At 36.6% G+C, this 19075-nt stretch overlaps 1 protein-coding gene across 1 annotated transcript in view; it reads right to left on the reverse strand.

The window, feature by feature from the left end:
* Positions 1-2111: 2111 nt before the first annotated feature.
* LOC106051897 (putative amine oxidase [copper-containing]) overlaps positions 2112-19075 on the reverse strand; it is a 34273-nt gene continuing 17309 nt past the window's right edge. Inside the window, exons 6-17 of the mRNA XM_056004340.1 lie at positions 15834-15952; positions 13857-14036; positions 13424-13574; positions 13172-13321; positions 12910-13011; positions 12196-12353; positions 10366-10454; positions 5775-5956; positions 5439-5593; positions 4429-4636; positions 3514-3719; positions 2112-2356 (exon numbers count right to left, since the gene is read on the reverse strand). Coding sequence (XP_055860315.1) covers positions 2245-2356; positions 3514-3719; positions 4429-4636; positions 5439-5593; positions 5775-5956; positions 10366-10454; positions 12196-12353; positions 12910-13011; positions 13172-13321; positions 13424-13574; positions 13857-14036; positions 15834-15952 — 1812 coding nt within the window. The 3' untranslated portion in view covers positions 2112-2244. The remainder of the gene's footprint in view (positions 2357-3513; positions 3720-4428; positions 4637-5438; positions 5594-5774; positions 5957-10365; positions 10455-12195; positions 12354-12909; positions 13012-13171; positions 13322-13423; positions 13575-13856; positions 14037-15833; positions 15953-19075) is intronic.

Genomic DNA, 19075 nt, shown 5'->3' on the forward strand with positions numbered 1-19075 from the left:
GTTATTCGCCAAAAAAAAAAGAATCCTTATTTTGCTTCCCCTGCACACTCTTCTCAACAAGATCAAGTACTAAATCTTCATTTAAATCCAAATTGGATTCAATGAGTGGTGGAGGTTATCCCCGAAAATAGAAAAATATGAGACCAGCAGAGCTCACATTCAGTCATCGCTTGCTTGGAGGGAACTTGAAGTTCGCCTGAGAGTAGGGAACAATATTGACAACAAGGCCCAAGATTTGATTATACAAGAGACGAAAACCTGGAGAGTACGATCCACTCTTGAGGGAGCATGTGCTTCGAACTAAGCTTTGTTCCAGACCGAATACATACATGTCTCCACAAATACAAAATGAATTTATTACAATATTGGGGGATCACTCTAAAAAACAAATCATACAGCAAGTAAAACAAGCCAAATATTTCTCTATTATTTTTGACAGTACACCTGACATCTCAAAGCTGGATCAAATTTCCCAAATTTTACGTATGTTGTCATGGAGAATGACGGGGTGCAGGTTCGTGAGTCTTTTGTTGACTTCATCGACACAAACGACACGCATGCTGCTGGAATCGCTGAGATGATTCTAGAGAAATTGCGTTTGGATGGCTTAGACATAACGGACTGCAGGGGTCAAGGCTATGATAATGCTGCGGTCATGAAAGGTCATTAAGGTCATGAAAGAATTAACAATATTTGGTTAATGAATACATATTATTTTGAAAAAAAAAGTAAGGTTTTGCAACGTTATTAATTAGTTAGTTGTTTTTTGTTTTTTTTTCATCAAGATGAGGTACCGCACCAGGCATCATATACTCTAGCTACGTCACTGGCTAGAAGATTCAGAAATACGTAACAATATTCATAATTTAAAGCGCAGTTTCTCCCAAAGTATTTTCCGCGGAACCCCAGTATTCCGTGAGGCCTGAATAGGTTTTCAACAAACTACTGGAATAATTAACTAGTAGGTTACCACTTGAATTAATTTCTCTAAAAAAAATAAGCAAAGTGTTCCGCTAAATACTCAGAATGTACGAAGTGCACCGTTAAGGAAAAGGTTTGGGAAACACTGGTCTAGCGGATATACTAAAAAATACAACAACAACAACAAAAAGGGCAAGGAACAGATTGAAGACACATATACCATATCACTTTTGTTAGGGCGACATTTTATCACTAATAGTTTCCTTCAATAACACTCTGATGTGAAACTTCCCCCGTAAGTCAACCAATGCTCTAGTTATTTCCCCAGTGCTATTTATAAACATAGCCCTTTGAAATGCTTTAATTTCATCATGACCTAGATATGTAGGAAAAGTTCAAAGGTCAAGGGTGTGCCTTGTTCAGCAGCTAATTTTAGAACATTTTATATGAATTAAAAAGTAATTCACTAAGCTGCTTTTGAGTCATCATGTTTTTAAAGCCTTGTAGCTATAATACTGTAATAATAGTTATAAATTTTTCCTTTGCTGCATATAATTCCACTTATCATCCTGCAATCTATTCATGGGCGAAACCTGGATGGGTGGACTCTGATCTCGATAACGGCTCTAGCGATTCACCTGTAAAGTTGAAATTGTATTAGCCACATAAGGAAACTCTGGTTAAACAGTTAAAGTTTTTCAAAATATAATCAGCTTAAATTTAAATTTATTTTAAGTATTTTTATGTGGACGCACGTCATTAGAAACGTCCGCATGTATACAATCTAGAGTTAATACATAAGTAGACGTAAAAGAACTGTTTGCGCCCCGACGTCAGCGTTAGTTGGCGTGACGTATTCTACGTCTACATAATGATAGACTAAGCGGCTGTATGAAGTCTGTCAAAATTGTACTGTAAGATCGCAATTTTAATGAGTCCAAATAGAAAACTTTGTAGCATGATTTTAAAATGATTTGAAATGATTTAAAGAGTAAAACACTTCATTAACGAGTGACATGACAAGTTCTTTCTAAGGTATACCATCCCATCGTCACACTATCAGTTTTCTTTTTTCTTTCCTTGTCTCTTTTACTCTTTTTCTTTCTTTCTATTCTTCTCTGTTTTTCTCTTCCACTCTTATCTTATCTTCTGTGTATAACAATTCAACAAATAAAATAGAATGTTCAGTTTGCAATTTTTTTTTATTAAAAAATGTAAATAATGTTGTTTTTTTACAACTAAAGTATTTTTAATGGTGGTCTTACGGAGCTAGACCTGTACATTGTAGAAGGAAAATTAGTTTGGCACAAAAAAACAACAACATTAAAATATAAAACTTTCTCTGTTTGTCTCAAGAACTTGATCTGGGTTTTTCAAAAGATCTTCTTCTAGTGTTACTTTAGGCGTTATGCACTGATCGCGAGTGTTACCGTGTCTGAAAAAAGTTATCCAATGTACAAACACCAAATGATATAATGAAATAAAATAAAATATAATAAGATAAAATATAATATAATATAACATTTTAGGTTACAAATATAGATTTAGCGATTTCGGATTTGTTTCTTTTGGTTTAAGATTCCTAGCTTTGTGACGATGACGTGACAATAAAAACACAAACTAGAAATAGAGACGAAATAAAGTTACTTCATAGGTTAGGAGGCAGTGCATCGAGAATTTCGGGACTTATTGTGTAGGGGCATGGACGTATTGCCTTCATTACTGAATTAAATGTACTGACTGACACTGGCCAACTTACTTGTTAGACCTCGCCTGAGTTCTGCTCGTCATTCGGTACTAATTATAACGTCCGTGTTGACAGTCATAGACATCACACTACGGTGTTAATTTAAAACACACTCGACAATATAATATCGAAAATAATATGCCAAACATTTATAGTTTAATTAACTGGTGGTAAAATTCATAATTATCTTCTTCATTGGAAAAATAAACAAGCAATCTATGTTTATAGAGAAAAAAACATTAAAAAAAAATAAAACTATATATATCAGTAACGTGCAAGCTATTTCCCTTAATGAATATCGAACAAAAAAAATTAATTACTAATAACTAATTGATTAATTGAGTGTTTTTGCTTATTGATTCATGTTTTGTTAGATACAATAAATAATAGTTTAAAGTATCAACTTGATCGGAAAATGCGTGAGGGAGAAATAGCGTTAACAATTACCCAACAAATGTATCCATATCTGTGAATGATGAAGTAGTAGTTGCCCTTGTTGCTATTACACTTGTTGCTGAGTTCCCAGCTATTAAGTTTCTGATTGGCTACTTTTTATAATTGTTTCATGTCTTGAATATGTCAATGAATAATCGTGCAAAGTCACAGCAAAGTTTCAACTTGATCCGAAAATGGGTGTAGGAGAAATGAACTGTGCAAACTTTTAACCGGACAGACAGACAGAGTGAGCTGATATAAACTTTGTGAAAATGTTTGTAAAATATTGGACATGTTCCTAGTCCAAAACTTCCGCAGGACGACGGCGATGGCACGTGCAGGGTATGAGCCCGGGACCACATATCGCACGACCAGGCAGCCATCCAACTATGGAAGAATACTATAAGTACCTGTTGACAAAGACTCCTTTGCTGCGATCCAGTGGGTCAATGTGTTTGATATACATAGCGTCACGTGACCCCATGGACGGACACTCCGGGAAGTAGTTGTAGGGTAGAAGGAAAAAACTCAGATGGTTCCCAATTGTTGGAGTGACGGGAAAGTCTTCCGTGTGGGGGATGTGATACATACCGGCTGAGATCCACAACACCAGGTCCTGTATATATAAACATACATAGTGTCTGATCAACCCATTCTTTTGCAATTGTAAACATTCATTTCACACCCACTAGTTCTTGTTAACTCTTTCATTCCGTAATTATTTTCCACGTTTGGACGGAATTCTTCATTTTGCTCATTACTATTTCACTACCCTGTTATGATTAAGCTTCAATAACTTTTTCGATTGTTATCAGAAAATATTTTATTTGGTCTAGAATGAAGGGGGAATGAATGTTCTCTTCATATTACACAAAATAAAGTTTATAAAGATAAACATTAAATTAATTAAATGATGTCAAATCAACGATGGTATAGTCAATTAGGAGAGAAAGAGTTAAAGATAAGGAAATTGTTTTTTTGGTTATAATGAAATTTAGTTGCAATTTAACTTTAAAATATTTTTATTTATGATCATCGTTTAAAGTATTACACTCAGATGATGTATAAAAACAAGTAGAACTGATGTATCAGCTATACATTAAAAGCAGTACTCTATAGAAACAACAATGCATGATACAAGCTCTTCTAAACATGGGTCTACATTTTGGTTTCTGTGAGTTTCTCTTAAATATTATCTTTGTCTACTAGTTTTCATCAGACAGACGGACAGACAGACAAATTGAGTAGATATAAGCATTGTAAACATATTTGTATACCAGCAGGAGCAAGCCTGGTAGTTGTTTAGAAGTCTGTTTGATATGTACCTGGTCCACAATCCTTTCATCGTCAGAGTAGAACTTTGTAAAGTCAGCAACTGGGTTCAAACCGTCGAACATGCCGAAGTTAGAGCTGGACCATTGTTCATTGTCCTTGTGTTTAGTGACCACCAGCTGATGCCTGGCCCAAGGTATCGTTTTCTCATTTTCACTATCGTTAGGGAGAAGATTGTACGACATTCCATTCATCTGGACTCTGAAGAAATAGAGAAGTAATGTCCAGCTTGAAACCACACATATCATTCTCGACAGATATATCACAGATACTGCAATATATTTAATATTGTATTATTTTTTCTTCGTTTATTTCCGTTGTTCTCTAGCTACTTAAGTATGCCTCACCCTGGTAATACATAGCATAACTTTCCTATTGCCTTTAACCATAGCATAGGTCGCTCCATAGTGTCTGTTGGTCTTATGTAAATATTGAATATGAGGTATTGGTTTAATTGAATATATTGAACATATAACGATAAAAAATTTTCCCTTTTATATAAAAAATGTAACATTATTTAATGGCTATATCCATAATATCAGAGAAAGAAGAGTTAAACTGCATGACTAGTTGTTTTATTCTACATCTAAAATTACTAATAGTACGCAAAGAAAACCTGAAATTAGATTAAATATTAGGATATATGTACACGATTAAAGTGAGTTTATGTCTTGATACTCTACTTCTAATCCAGTGTTTCCAACACTTTTGACTAAAGTGTACCCTTTTATAATTTTTCATAACGCAGAGTGCCCCTCGCCTTGCTCCTATGAGTAGAAAGAACATAATTAATGAGTATTATAAAAAAAAATTAGCATGGCTAATGAGGTGCAACGAGTAGCCCTACCAAGTCTTCCCGTACCCCTGGGATTACGCGTACCCCACTTTGGGAAACACTGTTCTAATCAAACAGCTGATTTAATGGTTAAGTCTTTTTTATAGAAATCTTGTTAAAAAACACAAAAGATATGATACATCCAGTGGAAAATCACAATATTCACACCTGTAAGCTTTAATCTCTCCAAATTGTGTCCTATTGTTGTTGTTATGTACTAGCAAATATTTCGGGGTTCTAAAATTGTAGTCAATGAACGATTGAGTTTCTGTTCTCTTTAAGTTTGAAACAAACTTCGTCTGATGATATGTGACACTAGGGTCCTTCAAAACAATGGAATATGTTACAATATAAAATATGTAAATGTATGAATTTATAATTAAAGTTTTAATTACACCAATTGTTTATATTTGTTCAAAATAAATTCATTTTTATATTGCCAACAAAGCAATAATATTATAGTATTAAAGGAGTCTTGGGATATTTTGTTTTAACACGATTTACTTGAGTTAATTTGACTTTCTCCAGACCAATGTCCAGGCTTTCGAATCGGTTACTAGTGCCCGAAATGTCAAGGTCCACTTTGAAGTGTGCCATGTGATGGTGTATACTGCCTGCTATGTATTTTTCTAAATGGAAACCGTATGGTCTTTCTTTGTCAGTGTAAAAGTTTGTCTGAACGTATCCTGCAATCAACAATTTGATCATAGTCTGATTATAGATTGAGGTGATGGGGTGACAAGGTAATGAAACTGTTTGATTGAGGTGGTGGGGTGACAAGGTAATGAAACTGTTTGATTAAGGTGGCTGGGTGACAAGGTAATGAAACTGTTTGATTAAGGTGGCGGGGTGACAAGGTAATGAAACTGTTTGATTGAGGTGATGGGGTGACAAGGTAATGAAACTGTTTAATTAAGGTGGCGGGGTGACAAGGTAATGAAACTGTTTGGTTGAGGTGATGGGGTGACAAGGTAATGATACTGTTTGATTGAGGTGATGGGGTGACAAGAAAATGAAACTGTTTGATTGAGGTGATGGGGTGGCAAAGTAATAAAACTGTTTGATTGAGGTGATGGGGTGACAAGGTAATGAAACTGTTTGATTGAGGTGATGGGGTGACAAGGTAATGAAACTGTTTGCTTGAGGTGATGGGGTGACAAGGTAATGAAACTGTTTGAATGGGGTCATGGGGTGACAAGGTAATGAAACTGTTTGATTGAGGTGATGGGGTGACAAGGTAATGAAACTGTTTGGTTGAGGTGATGGGGTGACAAGGTAATAAAACTGTTTGATTGAGGTGATGTGGTGACAAGGTAATGAAACTGTTTGGTTGAGGTGATGGGGTTACAAGGTAATCAAACTGTTTGATTGAGGTGATAGGGTGACAAAGTAATGAAACTGTTTGATTGAGGTGATGGGGTGACAAGGTAATGAAACTGTTTGATTGAGGTGATGGGGTGACAAGGTAATGAAACTGTTTGATTAAGGTGGCTGCGTGACAAGGTAATGAAACTGTTTGATTGAGATAATGGGGTGACAAGGTAATGAAACTGTTTGATTGCGGTGATGGGGTGGCAAAGTAATAAAACTGTTTGAATGAGGTGATGGGGTGACAAGGTAATGAAACTCTTTGATTGAGGTGATGGGGTGGAAAGGTAATGAAACTGTTTGGTTGAGGTGATGGGGGGACAAGGTAATGAAACTGTTTGGTTGAGGTAATGGGGGGACAAGGTAATGAAACTGTTTGATTGAGGTGATGGGGTGACAAGGTAATGAAACTGTTTGCTTGAGGTGATGGGGTGACAAGGTAATGAAACTGTTTGAATGGGGTCATGGGGTGACAAGGTAATGAAACTGTTTGATTGAGGTGATGGGGTGACAAGGTAATGAAACTGTTTGGTTGAGGTGATGGGGTGACAAGGTAATAAAACTGTTTGATTAAGGTGATGGGGTGACAAAGTAATGAAACTGTTTGATTGAGGTGATGGGGTGGCAAGGTAATGAAACTTTTTGATTGAGGTGATGGGGTGACAAGGTAATGAAACTGTTTGATTAAGATGGCGGGGTGACAAGGTAATGACACTGTTTAATTAAGGTGGCGGGGTGACAAGGTAATGAAACTGTTTGATTTAGGTGATGGGGTAACAAGGTAATAAAACTGTTTGATTGAGGTGGTGGGGTGACAAGGTAATGAAACTGTTTGATTAAGGTGGCTGGGTGACAAGGTAATGAAACTGTTTGATTAAGGTGGCCGGGTGACAAGGTAATGAAACTGTTTGATTGAGGTGATGGGGTGACAAGGTAATGAAACTGTTTAATTAAGGTGGCGGGGTGACAAGGTAATGAAACTGTTTGGTTGAGGTGATGGGGTGACAAGGTAATGATACTGTTTGATTGAGGTGATGGGGTGACAAGAAAATGAAACTGTTTGATTGAGGTGATGGGGTGGCAAAGTAATAAAACTGTTTAATTGAGGTGATGGGGTGACAAGGTAATGACACTGTTTGATTGAGGTGATGGGGTGACAAGGTAATGAAACTGTTTGCTTGAGGTGATGGGGTGACAAGGTAATGAAACTGTTTGAATGGGGTCATGGGGTGACAAGGTAATGAAACTGTTTGATTGAGGTGATGGGGTGACAAGGTAATGAAACTGTTTGGTTGAGGTGATGGGGTGACAAGGTAATGAAACTGTTTGATTGAGGTGATGTGGTGACAAGGTAATGAAACTGTTTGGTTGAGGTGATGGGGTTACAAGGTAATCAAACTGTTTGATTAAGGTGATGGGGTGACAAAGTAATGAAACTGTTTGATTGAGGTGATGGGTGGCAAGGTAATGAAACTTTTTGATTGAGGTGATGGGGTGACAAGGTAATGAAACTGTTTGATTAAGGTGGCGGAGTGACAAGGTAATGACACTGTTTAATTAAGGTGGCGGGGTGACAAGGTAATGAAAATGTTTGATTTAGGTGATGGGGTGACAAGGTAATGAAACTGTTTGATTGAGGTGATGGGGTGACAAGGTTATGAAACTGTTTGATTAAGGTGGCTGCGTGACAAGGTAATGAAACTGTTTGATTGAGATAATGGGGTGACAAGGTAATGAAACTGTTTGATTGCGGTGATGGGGTGGCAAAGTAATAAAACTGTTTGATTGAGGTGATGGGGTGACAAGGTAATGAAACTGATTGATTGAGGTGATGGGGTGGAAAGGTAATGAAACTGTTTGGTTGAGGTGATGGGGGGACAAGGTAATGAAACTGTTTGGTTGAGGTAATGGGGGGACAAGGTAATGAAACTGTTTGATTGAGGTGATGGGGTGACAAGGTAATGAAACTGTTTGCTTGAGGTGATGGTGTGACAAGGTAATGAAACTGTTTGAATTGGGTCATGGGGTGACAAGTTAATGAAACTGTTTGATTGAGGTGATGGGGTGACAAGGTAATGAAACTGTTTGGTTGAGTTTATGGGGTGACAAGGTAATAAAACTGTTTGATTGAGGTGATGTGGTGACAAGGTAATGAAACTGTTTGGTTGAGGTGATGGGGTTACAAGGTAATCAAACTGTTTGGTTGAGGTAATGGGGGGACAAGGTAATGAAACTGTTTGATTGAGGTGATGGGGTGACAAGGTAATGAAACTGTTTGCTTGAGGTGATGGGGTGACAAGGTAATGAAACTGTTTGAATGGGGTCATGGGGTGACAAGGTAATGAAACTGTTTGATTGAGGTGATGGGTGACAAGGTAATGAAACTGTTTGGATGAGGTGATGGGGTGACAAGGTAATAAAACTGTTTGATTGAGGTGATGTGGTGACAAGGTAATGAAACTGTTTGGTTGAGGTGATGGGGTTACAAGGTAATCAAACTGTTTGATTGAGGTGATGGGGTGACAAAGTAATGAAACTGTTTGATTGAGGTGATGGGGTGACAAGGTAATGACACTGTTTGATTGAGATGATTGGGTGACAAGGTAATGAAACTGTTTGATTAAGGTGGCGGGGTGACAAGGTAATGACACTGTTTAATTAAGGTGGCTGGGTGACAAGGTAATGAAACTGTTTGATTTAGGTGATGGGGTGACAAGGTAATGAAACTGTTTGATTGAGGTGATGGGGTGACAAGGTAATGAAACTGTTTGATTAAGGTGGCTGCGTGACAAGGTAATGAAACTGTTTGATTGAGATGATGGGGTGACAAGGTAATGAAACTGTTTGATTGAGGTGAAGGGGGTGACAAGGTATGGAGACTGTTTGGTTGAGGTGATGGGGTGACAAGGTAATGAAACTGTTTGGTTGAGGTGTTGGAGTTTCAAGGTAATGAGAAATGAGGTAAGTAAAAATAGGTATGACATGGAGGTAGTACTATCGTAAAATATAACATACTAGAGACACACTAGAGACATACTAGAGACATACTAGAGACATACTAGAGACATACTAGAGACATACTAGAGACACACTAGAGACACACTAGAGACATACTAGAGACATACTAGAGACACACTAGAGACATACTAGAGACATACTAGAGATATACTAGAGACACACTAGAGACATACTAGAGACATACTAGAGACACACTAGAGACATACTAGAGACATACTAGAGACACACTAGAGACATACTAGAGACACACTAGAGACATACTAGAGACACACTAGAGACATACTAGAGACATACTAGAGACACACTAGAGACATACTAGAGACATACTAGAGACATACTAGAGACACACTAGAGACATACTAGAGACATACTAGAGACATACTAGAGACATACTAGAGACACACTAGAGACATACTAGAGACACACTAGAGACATACTAGAGACACACTAGAGACATACTAGAGACATACTAGAGACACTCTAGAGACATACTAGAGACACACTAGAGACATACTAGAGACATACTAGAGACACACTAGAGACATACTAGAGACATACTAAAGACATACTATACTAGAGACATACTAGAGACATTCTAGAGACAACTGTTTATTGGCAACGTAAAAATAACGTAACCAAAATGTGATGACAATGAGATGATTATGTAATAGTAATGGCCACAATGCACTAAAGTCAGACAATTCTCTACCTGTACTCATCATTCTTGTCTCAGCCACACCGTTGTGATGGAAAATAAAATCAATAATATAATCGTAATTCCCAATAACAAGAGCTGATCTGAAATATGATTTGAAAAAAGTACTTTAACGTAAGTATATAGCCGAAATACTTTTATTCTAGTTAACATTAAAGTTATTGAAAACCCTGAAATGACCAAAATTTTAGATTGTCATATCTAGATCATCGATATGTTAACTTTGCTAGTAGATTTTTGTTTTATGCTTAAGGAGAATAAATAAATGATGTCAACAAAACAATGTAATTTAGTAACTGTGTGCATTTCGTCTAAACAAGGAGGGTGGAGAGGTTTCTGATATCAAGCTTTTTATTCCTTGTCACAGACTGCAAATGAGCCTTCATCACAGCAGCAAAAAGCTGTTTAGAGAACAAGAAGAAGACATTGTGGGCAGCATGCTTTCTATTGAAATTGAAAACTAGTACATTCTAAACAAGAGAAAAATTTGTTAACATCTTTCCAACTATACATTTAATTATCATTTCTGTATTAGCAAACTAAATTAACTCCAGAAGAGTCATTCATTAAACACACTAGATCAGATCAGTAGTTCAAAAGTTCTAAATAATAGCAAAGAAGGTCACTGAGTTTGTCAATCTTTACATATCACTACAGGTCATACACGAAAGAATACTTTTTCTCACTATACGATGACTACACACAGGTAACACTTCCGTTTTAAGAATGGCGTGAACTTCATAATTTTGCATAGGATAGACATCAAATAAAGTTGTGTTTCGTGCGTCTCCATTCAACTAATAATGGTCATTTATGAAATCGATTTTCATGCAGTTAGTGTATTTGAAAAGTATCAAAACTAATTTAGAAGGGTTACAGTACAGGGGACGTATACATTAATAATGTACCCGTGGACTAAGGTTAAGAAACACTAAGAAATACTAAGTAGCACCCCCCTTCCCTTAAAAAACCTGAAAAGTATGATACAAATGAAATTAAGTCTTCCTGTATATATCATAGAATTAAAAAAAACAACATTCTAGTACATGTGTCTTTTTTATATGAGTACTGGTGCCATTGCACCTACTTCCTTCTAACAAGTAACACCAAGCAAGACGTTCTGGTGACGCCATTTGTTTTTGAGACGCCCTTTTGGAGCCGCGGTTGTTTTGAAGATATATGTTTTAGATACATTATAAATGTTTCATTTATTCTGATACATATCTACTTTTTTGGCACGTATGACAAACTTACTTACATCTTCGTTCCTACATGTTTTAATGGACAATATAAGAAGAGCCCACATAATAGTTAACATTAACGTTAAGAGGCATTACACTGATTACATAACAAACTGAAATCCTAAAATACGACAATCTTTTAATGGCTCTTAGCAGTCTATATTAGTCATGAGCTCGGGCGGAATGAACCCTTTGGCGGCCTAGTAACAACACCACTTATAAGCACACCTAGAATTAAAATTATTATTTTTTTGAATTGTGGAGTATGAGTTCTGGACCTATAAGGTCGAAACTTCTTGCTACTCTAACCAATATTTCTGATTCCACCTGTGTGTGTGTGTGTTAGTGTGTGTGTATTGGTCGAAACTTCTTGCTACTCTCACCAATAATTCTGATTCCACCTGTGTGTGTGTGTGTTTTAGTGTGTGTATTGGTCGAAACTTATTGTTACAATAACCAATAATTCTGATTCCACCTGTGTGTGTGTGTTTTAGTGTGTGTGTATAGGTCGAAACTTCTTGCTACTCTAACCAATATTTCTGATTCCACCTAAAACCTAAGTCCGGCTTGTTTCCCTCGTTACCTGAGTGTGAGTACTGAGTCCAGCATACCTCCGTAGAATGATCCTTCATCTAACTCATAGGATAAGTGTCGTCTCAGAGGGTAGTTATTATTATGTTCAAACAGACAGAATGTCGCATCAAACGCTGAGGGCTCTCCTGTCTTCTGGCTCCAGAATGACTGTAATAATGTGCAATTATTTCTTCACAATTTAAATATAGGAATTTTGTTTTACAGAGAAAGCAAATAGGGGGCCGCAATGACCCGAATAAGTGTTACTCGATATGAACCATAATCGTTTTATGACTGAAGGAGGTCTTGCAACTAGAATATTAAGCTAATTACATAATCTTCTTACTGTAGCGAATTAGAATTATTTTTTAAATATATTTTTTTTCTATTTCTAGTTTCACGTAATTAAAAGTTTGGTTGCTAAGAAGAAATAGTACATTCTAACTAATTACAAAAGTAACTAATAACACAAGTAACTAATAACACAAGTAACTAATACATTTAGACAGAATTTAAGAGGAATACAATGCAGCCACCAGATTCCTTCCAGAGAAAATTACGAAATATAGTTTTTAAAAAAATTGGAATTTAGACTTGCATGGTCAAATAAACAGAGGCGTATAGATTATGCAATTTTAAACCTAAATAGTTTCATTAAAATCAGCTGCTTGGATTTACGGATATGTAGCCAGATGTTGATTTACGAAAGTTAAATTTTCTATACCTGATTGACCAAAGTAGAGTGTACTGGGCAGTCACCACCCGGTACCAAAGATTTAGAATGAGACCCCATTAGAATTCCACTGTCCACGTAATTTGTAATTTGCTGTAATTAAAGAAAAAAAAAGGAAATGGCGAGTCATTAAGCAAAGTCTTTAATGATATCAATAGATACATATTTTTTTTTTCAAATAAAGATAAAAAATGCTTTTTGTTATAAAAAATTGTTATAAATAAGATTAATAAGAAAGTAACAATCGTCTTACTGACAAAGGGACAGCACCCGAATAAAACACAGCTATTTCAGCCAGGCTAACTTCATATGCGATTCTCTCCCCTTTAAACCTAACGTCATAGATAGCGGGGCCTGTTAGCGCTGACATTCGGAAATTAAAAGTCCAGTCCAAATATTTGACCTATAACAAAGCAGAAACGAAATACAGTTGTTAAACATACTTCACAGTTGATTAAAAAAAAATACAGTTTAACATAGATGTTCTATCTGGAGGGGCACCTACCTGTCTGTCTTTCACTGAGTATCTTTTCCCATCAGGTTCAACCTGTAGAGGAGCTCTTTGTGGTTTCTCAGGGACTGGCTCACCACGCTGATACAAGCTTGAGAAGAGAGTTGAATTGTCTACGGGTTTGGTTAATTTCAACTTAGGAATACTGCAAATACAGGGGAAAATAAAGATTTACGACAAATAAAAACAACAACTGGATTGTATACTATATACAAAGAGCTTGACAGATATTACGACTTCGAAATTTAGGCAAAGAGACAAGAAAAATCTAAAATCAAGCTCTATTACCATACATATGCTGGATAGTCTGTAGTTCAAAAGCAACGATTAACAGTGGGTATAAATATTTGGACACATAATACATGTATTAGTTATATATTTAAATATATAACAAACAAAAACAAATAAAAGTCTTATATATAAGTACTTGTCAGCCTTGTAGCCTTCCATCAGCTCATCCACAGTCGCGTAGAGCTGACCAGCGTACCAGATTTTCTCTATACTCCATTTGGACTCGTCAGAGCCGTCCAGATTCATAAAGAAGCCCAGGTCAGTTGGGTGATTGGCGTAATAAGGTACGTTGTACATAGCAAACATCCACATTCTCCTGAAGGTGTCAATGGAATACAGTTTAATAGTAACCTTTTTCATAAAAGTGCTTTTAAATATTTAAAGTCGTAGTTGATAATTTTTTTTTTTATTATTGTACATAGTTCTATCCTACTTTTACAAAGAGTTAAGTACTTGACTAATATTTGAAAGCTATTAATAAATTACTAACAGTTAGAACAATTTGGCGTGTTGTAATAGTACGTATAGGTTTCAATAACAAGCTGCCAATGAAGTTGTAAGTGGACATATATTAAGCGATGGTTAATTCAGTGTGTCTATCGCATGGTGTGACAATGTGGTGTCGGTGGTTTTGGATATTGTTTGTTAAAAGAAAAGAGGTGTGGGCCCTGATGTTTATGAAGTCATTGAAAGCTAGGGTGAGAGATGCTGATGGGTTTTCTTTATTTAAATTATTAGTAGTTTATATAACAAAAAAAAAACACTTTAATAGTGATACTCATATTTTTAAAACTTTTTTTCTTTTTTAGAAATGAGCAAATCGTGTATTTATATATTTAAAATTTACACTGGTGCTTGTTTTCTTTTTAATATTGCCTCCCCTGAATTTACTAATAGCGAATAGTTGTAAAAACGGTTTATTTTTATGAAAAACTACTTGCATATTTAATTATAAAATTAAATGTTTGATTTTAAAAATAAAAAAGTTGCTGTTGCACCACAAATTAGCAAGCTCAAAAATATCATGATAAAGGATGTTCAATATTTTTGTCTAGTGTTTCTGCAATATAAAAAGGGACGGGTGGACGAACAGACGGACGGAAAAAGCACATAAAACTGAGGGGGTCACTAAAAAGAGCCACACCTAGTCGCCTAGAAGACAACGGCCTTGTGAGTCCAATACGGCTCTTGTAGGATACAACTAAGTCTTCGAACGTCCACAAACTTGACACTCAGAGACCAACGTGTTATTATTGAACAACTATTTAAGCATCCCACAGCAAAGAGATTCACACCCTGATAGAACCTCCTATTCCACTGACCCTAAACCTTATCAGTTATTTTCGTTCCATTAGGAGATATATGCTACGCAAAGAATAGCCAAGGTCCAGGTTTTGATCTCATTTCTTTAATATCGTTCTAGGAATAAAGGAAGCAACGTCAACTTCAAAGAGTTTTGTCTTGGAATGTGCATTACTACATTGCTACATTGCTACATATTATATTAGTGGTCCACAATCTACTTTGGTATTTGGCCCCCCCCCCCCCCCAAAAAAAAAAAAATTCATTCTCATGAGCTGGAAATAGAAAAAAAAATCATCACGCTGAAATAAGCGACTCTTTGAGGTCTTATTGTGCACTGTATGGACACGTTTCGCAGGGTTGGATAGAATCATGCCACAGCACAAGGCATAGCTCAGGGATTGATTAGACGTTAATTTTGCCTCGAAATCTAGTCCCTTAATTTAGTTACTAGGTGGTACTCTTCAGACGTCATTGCAAGACATGCTTTAGACTGGAAGCCAAAGGGAAACAGAAAGGCCTGTAGACACAAGCAAACATGAAGGAGATCTGAAGAACAATAAGCAAGAATGGAAGGGTGAACATGGACCCAACAGCGGCAAGCTGTGCCCAGAAAAGAGTGCAATGGTGAAGCACTGTTGCATCCGTACGTTCCGCTTCTCCTCCTTTGACTTCTCTATATAGTTTTTTTTTTACTATAAATGGAAGTATTATATGTTTTTGTACGTAGGTAGATTGTTTTTGATATATCTATGCTAAACATAAATAAACAACACAAATAGTAAGAGAAATGTTAGAAGTTAGAAGTTACCTTTTGTTGATATCTCCTAGTAATCCGGTTCCAACCGGAATATAGTAAAATGTAATACAGCCAGTACTTGTGTCTTGACAAAACGTGGCGTCATAACTCTCAAGAAGAAGTTGCTTGATCTAAGGGGAATAATCATTCATATTTGTAGCAGTCACATCATAGATGAATCTATATTATATCTGTGCAGTAATACTTATTGATTGACTGATAGGCTTATGCAGTGCCTTTTTTTTGTAAAAAAAAAAATAGGTGTCGGTACTCAGTGATTGATTGCCTAGCTTTTTACTTCTAATATATTAATAATACAAAAAAAGTAATAATTTTTTTCCCACATTAAAAAAAGTGCCGTTACGCCGTACCGGTGCGTACCGCTACAAAAAAAAAAGCCCTGGGCTAATATATGTAATAAAAGATTTCAGTAACTGCTGTACAGATTAACATGACAACCAGTGAGTGAATCAAAAACGAGGCAGCAGACATTAAAAGATGTACAAGTATGGCACTAGATACAATTTAAAAGGCAAAAAGAAAAAATGTGACACCATGGCAGATGACAGACTTTGTGACAGATAAAACTCTTTACCGACCAAAAAAGAAAAAAAAAGGACAGGGAACATATTAAATGTCATGCAAAACTATGTAACAGATAAAAACGAAAATGAATGATGGACGACGGAGTGACATATGACATATCTAATAATACATAGCTACGTGTTAGATGAAAGACATGACAGATAACCAACTATAACATTAACGAAAGACTACGTGGCACACGACAGACTATGTGGCAGGTCTAAGACTATGTAACAGACTATGTGGCAGGTCTAAGACTATTTATCAGCTCCAAGACCACATTGTAAACGACAGACTATATGGCAGGTCTAAGACTATTTATCAGCTCCAAAACTACATTGTAAACGACAGACTATGTGGCAGGTCTAAGACTATTTATCAGCTCCAAAACTACATTGTAAACGACAGACTATGTGGCAGGTCTAAGACTATTTATCAGCTCCAAAACTACATTGTAAACGACAGACTATGTGGCAGGTCTAAGACTATTTATCAGCTCCAAAACTACATTGTAAACGACAGACTATGTGGCAGGTCTAAGACTATTTATCAGCTCCAAAACTACATTGTAAACGACAGACTATGTGGCAGGTCTAAGACTATTTATCAGCTCCAAAACTACATTGTAAACGACAGACTATGTGGCAGGTCTAAGACTATTTATCAGCTGAAAGACCACATGGTAAACGACAGACTATGTGGCAAGTCTAAGACTATTTATCAGCTCCAAAACTACATTGTAAACGACAGACTATGTGGCAGGTCTAAGACTATTTATCAGCTCCAAAACTACATTGTAAACGACAGACTATGTGGCAGGTCTAAGACTATTTATCAGCTCCAAAACTACATTGTAAACGACAGACTATGTGGAAGGTCTAAGACTATTTATCAGCTCCAAAACTACATTGTAAACGACAGACTATGTGGCAGGTCTAAGATTATTTATCAGCTCCAAGACTACATTGTAAACGACAGACTATGTGGCAGGTCTAAGACTATTTATCAGCTCCAAAACTACATTGTAAACGACAGACTATGTGGCAGGTCTAAGATTATTTATCAGCTCCAAGACTACATTGTAAACGACAGACTATGTGGCAGGTCTAAGACTATTTATCAGCTCCAAAACTACATTGTAAACGACAGACTATGTGGCAGGTCTAAGACTATTTATCAGCTCCAAAACTACATTGTAAACGACAGACTATGTGGCAGGTCTAAGACTATTTATCAGCTGAAAGACCACATGGTAAACGACAGACTATGTGGCAGGTCTAAGACTATTTATCAGCTCCAAAACTACATTGTAAACGACAGACTATGTGGCAGGTCTAAGACTATTTATCAGCTCCAAAACTACATTGTAAACGACAGACTATGTGGCAGGTCTAAGACTATTTATCAGCTCCAAAACTACATTGTAAACGACAGACTATGTGGCAGGTCTAAGACTATTTATCAGCTCCAAAACTACATTGTAAACGACAGACTATGTGGCAGGTCTAAGACTATTTATCAGCTCCAAAACTAGATTGTAAACGACAGACTATGTGGCAGGTCTAAGACTATTTATCAGCTCCAAAACTACATTGTAAACGACAGACTATGTGGCAGGTCTAAGACTATTTATCAGCTCCAAGACTACAAGGCAGAAGACAATGTGACCGACGTAAATGTGCGAAAATAATGTGACTGATGGCAGGCAACATGACAGATAGCAAAACTATCTTACTTATGTATAACCAAATGATATATCAAAGGCAACGACACAGACGATAGAATAGGTGAAATATGAAAAACTATTTGACGAATGCCAGACTATGTAACAGACTATGTCACAGACTATGTACCAGACAATGTCACAGACTTGGTAACAGACTTTGTAACAGACTTTGTAACAGACTATGTAACAGACTATGTCACAGACTATGTCACAGACTATGTACCAGACTTTGTAACAGACTATGTAACAGACTATGTAACAGACTATGTAACAGACTATGTCACTGACTATGTCACAGACTATAGCACAGACTATGTACCAGACTATGTACCAGACTATGTACCAGACTATGGCACAGACTATGTCACAGACTATGTACCAGACTATGTACCAGACTTTGTAACAGACTATGTCACAGACTATGTACCAGACAATGTCACAGACTTGGTAACAGACTTTGTAACAGACTTTGTAACAGACTATGTAACAGACTATGTCACAGACTATGTCACAGACTATGTACCAGACTTTGTAACAGACTATGTAACAGACTATGTTACAGACTATGTAACAGACTATGTCATTGACTATGTCACAGACTATAGCACAGACTATGTACCAGACTATGTACCAGACTATGTACCAGACTATGGCACAGACTATGTCACAGACTATGTACCAGACTATGTACCAGACTTTGTAACAGACTATGTCACAGACTATGTATCAGACTATGTCACAGACTATGTACCAGCCTTTGTACCAGCCTATGTACACAGACTCTGTACCAGACTATGTACCAGACTTTGTAACAGACTTTGTAACAGACTATGTAACAGACTATGTAACAGACTATGTCACAGACTATGTACCAGACTATGTAACAGACTATGTCACAGACTATGTCACAGACTATGTACCAGCCTATGTACCAGTCTATGTC

This window comes from Biomphalaria glabrata, chromosome 11, assembly GCF_947242115.1.
Source record: "Biomphalaria glabrata chromosome 11, xgBioGlab47.1, whole genome shotgun sequence".
Classification (NCBI taxonomy): Eukaryota; Metazoa; Mollusca; class Gastropoda; family Planorbidae; genus Biomphalaria; species Biomphalaria glabrata.